This window comes from Hippoglossus hippoglossus, chromosome 12, assembly GCF_009819705.1.
Source record: "Hippoglossus hippoglossus isolate fHipHip1 chromosome 12, fHipHip1.pri, whole genome shotgun sequence".
NCBI classification, from domain to species: Eukaryota; Metazoa; Chordata; class Actinopteri; order Pleuronectiformes; family Pleuronectidae; genus Hippoglossus; species Hippoglossus hippoglossus.
The window spans coordinates 13,305,887-13,315,872 of record NC_047162.1 but is presented as its reverse complement, the minus strand read 5'-3'; the positions used below and the strand labels follow the sequence as shown (position 1 = coordinate 13,315,872).

Genomic DNA, 9,986 nt, shown 5'->3' with positions numbered 1-9,986 from the left:
CGATACAGGAGCACCAGGGTTAAATAAAGCTTTCATATAAAACTCTTAACACTCAAATTCAACTTTGGCAAATTAACTTGTCTTTTAATTATTATGACAGATTTTCATCAGTATCATTTGGAGTAATTAAAATCTGTCCTGTTGTCGGGACAAACGTCTGCTTCGTCCTCACGATCAAAGCTACGTTAAATCATTTTTTACATCAACATTGTCACGACTGTTTGAGTGGAGCAGTTTCTTGAGCGAGTTTGAATTTTGGAGACTTTCTGCCCCCTAGTGGTGAGAAATGACTTCATGCAGCTTTAGAAGAAAAATCACTGTATATATGAAAATAGATGTTTGAAGAAACCGAAGCTGATAATAAATAAATGATAAGACTTTTATATTCATTTACAGAATATAACACTCATTTGACGTGAGAGCCTTGACGAAGCTTTTGTGTAAAAACAAGGACTTGATAACTATTAAAAAAAAAAAAGGCGGCTGCTATTGAATAGTTTGTTTTTTCATACCTATGGAAAAGCAGCTCTGGTGAATGCACCGACAGGACGACTCTGATTTTCTCTCAAACAACCAACACATCATCTCTCCAAGAGGGAGGTGAGGTTGCTCTTAGCGCGGCGGGCCTTCTCTATGCTGTCGAAAGTCGGAGTCCCCTGAGGCAAGTCCAGACGGTCACGTTCAGACGCCATGATACTCTCAGCCTCCCCTGAAGGCAGAAGAACAAACACGTTACGATGTGGAACCAGTCGTTCTTCACCTGCACGCACAGTCGTTTTTCTGTGCGATCACAAATATCCAGATGATCGATTAAAGCGTCAACTTATTAACTATAATTATTGGGTTTCTGCCTTTAAAAAGAGATGTAGATGTGATATATTGTTAGTATATGTAGTATATATATATGTTGTTGGTACCAATAAATAAGACAACATTGAAAAGAAAATAAGAAAAACAAACAGCTGGTCAGTGAAGATGATGCAGATGTTTAAATACTACTTTTACTAATGATAACCGAATGAGGCTTATTTTTTCTGAGGTGATATTGAACCTTTGTTTTTGGCTGTGATGATAAAAAGGACGGTGACTGTGTCCTCACCTCTCATACGGTAAATTAACGTCCCATAGGCGCTGTCCATCTGGTAGGCCATTATCAAGCTGAGGGGAACGAGGGGAGCAAACAGCGCCGGCCTCCTTCTTTTCACGGCACTGTGGAAAAGAGCGGGTGAGTCAGACCCATGACGACTGAGTTGATTGCCACCTATGGATGTGACCGCTGTGTCTAACACTTATTAAACAAACACAGAGCTGCACCACTGGTCCACAAAGTTTGACATATTCAACCCTGAAGCTGAAGAATCAGCTCAGTGAGGATCACACTTTACAGGTGGGCCCCTCACTGTGGATTATTACTGTTAGAAACTCTAAATCATCCTAAAACTAAAACCTCTGAGGGGACGAGATACAAAACTCACCCTACAGTCAGTCCCACTGTGGCCACTGTGAAGAAAGTACCAAAGTATTTCAGAAACTCTCTGGACCAAGCGATCTGCATCGCCATCTGCCTCTCCCTCATCTGGTTCTGCAACAGCATCTGACGCTCCATCTACACACACACACAAACACAGGGAAACAGAAAGGAAACGGAAGACGTTAAATGTTTATTTTTCCAGAGCTAAAATGTCCCACTTTGTACACATCACAGTCCCAATTCTTAAGAAGAAGGGCTCGTGGAGAGTTCATAGCTCCTCACTCTCCCAACACCTTATCTCGCCATGTTAAAGACAGAGAACATTTAATTCCTGGATCCGCCTGTTTATCCAGACCGGATCACACCCCACACCTACACAAAGATTCTGTGGAAGTAATTTCACAAGTCACATAGTAATCCTGCTGAGACAGGAATCAATGAAAACATGACCATGCTGGTGGAGGTAATTTCCAGGTAACGTGTTGATCTACTCATGTCTTTCTGTGGAAAGACATGAGTAGATATGTCACAACTGATATGCACAAGGCTGGAGAAGATGGTATTAAAAATAGTATTAATGTTATAAAATTACTTAAATGAAATGTTACTTGGACACACACTTGTATGTATGTATGTGCACACAAACACATGCTTCCTACACGTATTGAGCGGACTGAGTCACATTCTCATTTAAAAAGCCTTTATTCTCTTAAAGGGAATGTGTCAAAGATGAGTCTTTTTTCCCACATAAAAGAAATATGACACTAACTCAATAATGATTGTGAAAAAAAAAAGGCCAGTGACATTTAAATGAGTCAGAGACATAAATTACAACATGTCGGCCAAACAGCATTTTGATTTCTGCCCATATTCACCATCACCATTACATAGATGGAGCCTGTTGAACAGACTAATGGAGACTTGCCTCTTAAACAGCTATTTCCTATAGTAAAGGAAATAAAACGGTAAACATTTCAAAATGAAACACTTGTAGAAATGGATGAATAAAAACTGATTCCTGACTGAATTATAAAATTATTATTATTAGGTTTCTCGCCCTGTTCTGTTTTTGTGCATCATTCAAAAGATACGAGGGACAAAACTGAAATGAACTAAACTGTCGGGAAGAAGATTCTGAACAAAGGATGAAGCTGATGAACTTGTGGTTCTAAAAGTGATTTAACTGGATAAGCCGGATGAATCTTGGCAGGTATGATCGGTTAACTCTTTGGTCAGCGCTTCACAGGTTTTAGTTGACGGAAAATTAGTCAGCTATATGACTGGATTGATGAATGGGCCATATTTTTACAATTTAAAAACAGTTAGTTGGTGTAAACGGTTCATGATATCATACAAAGTCAATATGATATTGTACCACCATGAAAATGTGATTTACACCAGTGGCAAAGACCAGGCCAAACATCCAAAAGTCCTGTTTCCCTGCTGAACTACTTGAAATAACACTTGATGATTCATCGCTCTCTAATTGGGCTAGAAAAGGTTTTGCATTCCACATTTGTCACTTATCCCTACACAGGTGGGCTAATCTCAAAAAAGTATATGTAAGAGCATGAATCAAATACCATCACAGGCTAATACATGACATCGTTTGTTCTCCTGCTGTGAGCAACTAATGACCATCACGTTGGGTGATTGGCTAATTTAAGTGCTTGGCTTCTAATAGAAGTCAGTTACAGATGTGGAGAAAAGGCCTCAAATTAAGAGGAGGAGGGTTAAACTACATTCAGACATGAACGTCACAGTTTAAATAAAGTAATGAATGCAATCAACCCTTTGATATAATGTGGATTTTAAGCATGCTGTTAACCTGATTATGGAGAGTATAATCAACAGTCTTTTTAATTTGAACAAAAACTAAATGGCACGAAACATACAGCATATCTGAGGCAGGTGCTGTATGTATATGTATATATATATATATATATATATATATATATATATATACACAAACGTCACAGCTCTGACAGTCTGCACATGTGCTTTGTAGGTGAAGGTAAAGTAGATCAACTTCACATATAAGACAAGAACTTGCAAGCTAGACAAACTGGACACATTCCCACAAAGCTTGGTGGAAGGATGGGACATGGGGCAAGAAAGAGCCAATTCAATTCTAGAGAGCATCCTGTCTTTTTTTTTACACTTTCTTTGAAAGCCATTCTAAATTGTCTGTGGGATTATGCAAAAACTAGTCATGGGATTTTCACGAAGCTTGGTGGGAAAAGAACATCTACAGAGTACAGACACAATCCCTAATGAAACATTTCATACTCATATTAAAACTCTGGTTCATCATGAAACCTGCTACCCTCTGGAATCCACAGCTGTTACCAAGGTTTCTACAACCCCCCCCTCATCTGGCAGGGAGGAAGCTGCACCATGGTCAGAGTTTCACATACTAGACATAGACTGAGTGGAATAAGGTTTCAACGAACTGGAAATGGCAGGAACAGCTTCTGTAATCAACAGCATTTGTTCTCTCACTGTGGTGACCGCTGAGGGAAATTAGTGACAAATAGAGAACCCAAGGACGCCTCATTAAAATTAGACAAAGTTGAAATAGAAACCAAATACAGCAGGTGTTGTTCATGAGCCAAGAATTTAATTATCTTTCCATTAGACCCCATTCCAATGACAGCAAGGGGAAATTACATTTCCATTCCCAGAGCCATTACGGTCCTCAAGAGTGGGAAATGTGTAATAACAGGTGACAGTGAGATTTCACCTCTCGTGAAGCCACTGGCTTTCATCGGGGTCAGAAAACAGGAAGGGGACGACAGAGACTGATCTGGAAAATACCCAATTACTGTCACTAGTATTATCTAATTCTTTTCAGTCACCTTTGTGTAAGGGAAAACATTTGTATGTGGTGAGGTTTAACCAACCTGACACTTTATAAATGTGTTACCTTTACATATGAGTACTTTAAAAGCACACAAAGTAATGTCTCTTGTCAAAATAACAAGGGATGAGCAATAGATTTTGAAGAAAGTTTGGACGAGCAGCGGATGATGACACATTTACTGTCAGACGGAGACTGGAAGACGCAGTGACGTCACTAAAGAATGAAACATAAGACACTAGTCGCTGTGAGTCCACTATGAAGGTGGCAGAGTGAAATCAGAGGTGAAATGTAAAGGTGGGAAAGTTCCCTGACATTTTCTAAAGGCACATTCTGAAATACGTAAAACCTTATAGACAGAGAGAGGGAGGAGCAGCAAATTACACACACAGACATTGTAGCCACAGTGTTATTTGTCTAAGTCTTATATAACCTGAATATTTGTTTTTTGAATAATTTATAAATCATTTCAACAAACAATAGTGGATGTAAAACATTTTTAAGGTTGAAGCAACAAAAAGCCTGCTCATCGGTTATTATGATATATCTGATCAATTGTAGGAGTTCCTCAGGGAACCATTCTTGGTCCCAGACGAAACAAAATTTGAAGTATTGTCCTTTCCTCCGTTCTGGAATAGCTGTTTAACAACAGATTTTAAAATTAAAAACTGAGAATGTAGATTTATGCCTTCGTCTTTTGCTATTTTGATCATGACCTTTAACTTCGATCGGATCCTGAGCTGTTTTGTCCACTACATGCTACGTGTTTGGGCTAGAATAAGAATTTGTTTTACAATTATTATCACTCCCCTACATGGCTCCAATATTGACTTGAAGTGTTCCAATGTGAGAGAGGTTGAAGGTTCAAATTCACCTTCCACCTCTGCATTTTTCATAATTCCAACCAGTTATATTTCATTATCCTACTCACTTCGTTAATTTTATTCCCTTTTTCTGGATTAGCTACTTTTTAAAAATGGCTAAACAAACAAAGCTTCTATTTATTTTGGGATTTGGTTAAACCACTTTAAATATCTTGTGGGAAGATCTGCTTTAAACTCAAACCCACTTAAGTCTAGGGACTGGGAATAAAAAGCACAACCATATTATTATCAATCTAGACCTTTTTTTAAATGTTAAATGAACAAAAACATCATCTACGTCATTTCAGATCGACCATTTGTGCTCAAGACATGCGTCAGGCGAGCGGACACAGAGCCAGTGAATCTTAAGGTGATGTTTAAGATGGACCTGTGACTCAAACACAATGACCAATGACTTTGACTTAAGAATCCACAAGACCAGAGTGTGGCCAGAATCAATTAGCGATGACTGATGTGACTTGATAACACTGGGAAGCAATTACCTTTGACATCTTAATGCAGGGGGAGGCAACAGTGATGCTTTATATATATTTTAAAATTGCTGGTGTCCATCTTACTCATTCAATTTGCTAATGTCAAAACACAATTCAAATGTTGAATGTGGAATAAGGCAGAATAATAATTTTCTGATAAAAGGCAGTAACATAACATCTGACGTTTTCCATGTATATTTTGTTCAACCAAGGTCTGAGAGGTTAAAAGCATGAATTAATTTACAAGTTACCAATATAACAGCTAGAAGAAATATCTCATTCATTTGTGCTCGAATATGAATGCTGAATGAATACGTATAATAAATATAAAAGTATATGTACTATGTTAACCCACTACAGCAATGCTTAAACAAATCCAATATTCACAGGTGACTCATTGTCCTGATCCGAATGAGGGCACGCTGAAACTCAATTGCCAAACATTTGCCACCACTGAATAATATTAGTCATCATTTAGCGCATTTACAGCTGCGAGGGCATCAGAAAATTTACGGGAAGGCGGCAAAACAGACCTCCTGGGTGTGAGTCGGGTAATGTCATTGGTGTTATGACACTCACATCCCACCTGCTGCTCAGCCGCTCGCAGGCGAACATAAATCACAGCAAATTGTTCTTTATAAAAAGGAACAGGAAAAAAACAATACAAAAAAACACAATTGCTACAATTCACCAATATGTAGAGAAAGAAACAAAGAAACAAACAAAAGATAGAAAGAAACGATAGATAGAAATAAACGATAGATGGAAAGAGTATCAAAGAGATCTGATAGGGTTCACCGATACTGTTGGGTTTGCCAGTTTTTCTATATTTACAGTGGTGAACAGATGTTATTTCTACATTACATTATAACAATAATAATTCATCTTAAAAGCATCTTTCCTGAGGCTGCTTTACAGATTCAGGAAAACATGGTCAATATTACATCGAGATAAAAATGTTCTCATCAGTCAGTATTGTTAATTATCATGATAAATGTCACATTATTATTTTCAACCCACTCAAACGCGTTTACAAATCGGAGGTAGACGGTGCTTCACCACCTCACTGTGCTGCACAATGACAAATCTACTTCTACTTTTGTTATGTTGATATAGATGAAAACGATATTATTTTACTGCCAAGCATTATAATAAATAACATAAAAATACAGTATGTATGAGAAGTGAGTTAAATCACGAAGGACACACGTAACATCACACGAACATTGACAGTCTTGTCCTGTGTTCTAAAAGAAAGGAGAAGCAGCCCTCACTCCAGTCGTCCACCACATTCACCACAGGGCTGCAGGTGCATGGATGTTAAATGACAAGCAAGGAAACAACTTTGTTTTCGGACCCTCACTCACCTGCAGCCGTCCATTGTGGAGCATGAATTCTTGCTGCTTTTTGAAGTTGGCATCCATGGATTTGGACAGAAGAAACCCCATGATGGCCTGTTCCTGTTCACCTGAGGACACAAGGAGGCACAGTGATGCTGCAGTGACAACATGGGACACACAGACACACACACACAGACACAGACACACACACACACACACACACACACACACACACACACACACAAACAAACAAAAACACACCTTACACAGGCATTGGTGTTGGTTAACCAGTCTGAACTTGATCTGATACCAACATGCTAACACTGTCAAACACACACACACACAGTTAGATTTGACATGCTAGCTGCTAACAACAGACATTAACGCACGGTTTTGTAGTTTTGTAGTTTTAGCCAACGACACGTGCTAATGTGTGTCACCACAACAGCTGCTCGTGCGTCACCTGGTGTGAACCCTGCTCGGTTTGAATCGTGGCTCCTAATGGCCGAAAATAAAAGCTTCACATACCTGCTACACTCCGGAGATGCTAAGCTAATGTTGCTGGTCACAGAGCTACGTGACTAACGAGGAGTTGAACGGGCATGTCTTTATTAAAACCAGAGAAAGTAACCCGCCATTAAAACACAACTCACTTCCTGGACTTCTCTCCTCTGTCAATGTCACCAGCCTCCAACCGGAAGAGGCAAGGACTGTGCTTCCGGTCCGACTTTCAAAAATAAAACAAAAAAGATGCACTTGTAATGCTAGACAAGAAGGAAGATTTAGAAATGTCCAAACTAGCATTTTATTAACATCATAGTCATGGAATAGAATTTTATTGCACAGGTTAAAACGTGCTGTGCGTTCACATTAATCTGACAAATGATAAATACAGGATAATAAATTAATAAACATAAACAAATACATTATTGAACCATGTTACAATAATGTGTGCAGGTCCAATCTATGAAAACTGTGAGAGAGTTTCATGTAAGAAGTTCACAAAACCACGAGCAGGCCTTTGCTCTGAGTGAATGAAAAACTAGGATTGCAGAATTACACACTCCACCACACATTGTGTTACAGATGTGTTACAGAGGTGCAGTGACTGTGGTTCCAGGCTGGATGCTGTAAGTTTAGAAACGGCTCCCGCTGTTGGTCATTGTGTTGTTTTAGAAATCAAAGATTGTAAATTCAATGAGTTAATAACAGGAATCACATAGGAAAGAAGAATTGGAATTGAATTGTTGAAATGATGCTGAAATCTAACTTTGTTCTTAAAAAAAATAATTACTACATACATACATAGTTACTGCCTATGTATGCACTGGTTTACAAATGTACTCATATTAGTGTTTAACCTTTACTTTAGGTTTAACTATTATTACATTTTTCTCTACACACTACAACAGAAACTGATTTTAGGCCATGTCACAATTTCTATGTAAAAGTGCTTTATAGACGGCAGCCATAAAAACACACAACATGGATATTGACACACAACAAGTCAACACACGTCATTTGGGAAACCTGGAAATTTGACACAGCACATCACAGACAGAAGTTTTACATATAATTTCCATCATAAATTCCCAGAGTTAATACGCAGATTAAGTGGTTGGACCAGAGATCTGACAGAGTCACGTTATCCGGTTCACTGTGTGACTCTGTCAGGGATTTCCACCTTTTACTTACTGGCGCTCACATTTCATGTCAGTTCATGGCTTTTTTCCAATATGGGAACATGACAGCGGCACGTCTCAGCTTATTGTTGTTGTTGGCTGAGTTTATTTAGGTTTTGTTTTAGTATTTTCTAACGAACTTGTCATGTTGTGCTCAGTGTGTTTTGGAAACCCTTCCAGGGAACATCTGATACTCTTGGAAAACCAGGTGTGATCTGATCAGGACGAATGAGATTTCACAATAGTGATGAAAATGATCAGTAATGACTTGCCAGAAAAATGAGAGCTTGGTTTGATCTGGCTGATTAAAGCATGACGTTGTCACATCGAATGCATTTTCACTTTGTCTGATCGTGTCAGAACTAAAAGTGGACTGATGCTAACCCCCCCAAAAAGTTGTTCTAGAATCCTTATGTTATGTTATTAAAATATCACTTATCTACACAGCCAGCAATATATACATAAAATAAATTAGATATAAATTTACTTCACTGCTACAATTTTCTCTCCTCTGATTATATCTGAAGTAACTTTGCAGAGTAAAAATGTTTTTTAAATGTTCATCTTAAACTAACTTTGGTTACATCAAAGTAAGTGAACACATTAAGATAAGATAATCCTTTATTAGTTCCACAGTGCGGACATTTGCAACGTTACAGCAGCAAGACGGCCCTGGAGGGGTTTCCAAAACACACTGAGCACTACAAAACAAAACCTAAATAAACTCCAACAACAACAACATTAAGCTCAGTCATGTTCCCATATTAGAAAAAAGAACTGAAATGAAATGTGAGCACCAGTAAGTAAAAGGTGGAAATCCCTGACAGAGTCACACAGTGAACAGGATAACGTGACTCTGTCAGATCTCTGGTCCAACCACTTAATCTGCGTATTAACTCTGGGAATTTATGATGGAAATTATATGTAAAACTTCTGTCTGTGATGTGCTGTGTCAAATTTCCAGGTTTCCCAAATGACGTGTGTTGACTTTTTGTGTGTCAATATCCATGTTGTGTGTTTTTATGGGTGCCGTCTATAAAGCACACTTACATATAAATAGTGCCATGGCCTAAAATCTGTTTCTGTTGTAGTGTGTAGAGAAAAATGTTCTATCTTGATTTTATGTTTTTCTTTAAGTATATCTCATGGTCTTCAAAAGCCTGGATGAAAATCATCAACATTTTTTGCTGATGAAGACAGTGAGATGGATCTGAAAGAACCTGTGAAAGTTTCATGAGATACTTTTTTCTGTGATTTACTTTGCAGGTTAGGTTTT

General features: G+C 38.3%; 1 protein-coding gene across 3 annotated transcripts; it reads right to left on the bottom strand.

Annotated features, from left to right (window-relative positions):
- Positions 1-204: 204 nt before the first annotated feature.
- plgrkt (plasminogen receptor, C-terminal lysine transmembrane protein) lies at positions 205-7,733 on the bottom strand. Of its 3 annotated transcripts, none has more exons than XM_034602069.1 (5): positions 7,682-7,733; positions 7,056-7,156; positions 1,476-1,606; positions 1,100-1,209; positions 205-709 (listed from the first exon to the last, which is right to left on the bottom strand). In XM_034602069.1, the coding sequence occupies exons 2-5, from the start codon at positions 7,134-7,136 to the stop codon at positions 582-584; spliced, it is 450 nt and encodes a 149-aa protein (XP_034457960.1). In that variant the 5' UTR covers positions 7,137-7,156; positions 7,682-7,733; the 3' UTR covers positions 205-581. The 3 variants fall into 3 exon arrangements, with proteins under 3 accessions (XP_034457960.1, XP_034457961.1, XP_034457959.1); XM_034602070.1 differs by having other exon boundaries at positions 7,492-7,713; XM_034602068.1 differs by having other exon boundaries at positions 7,557-7,712.
- Positions 7,734-9,986: the final 2,253 nt, after the last annotated feature.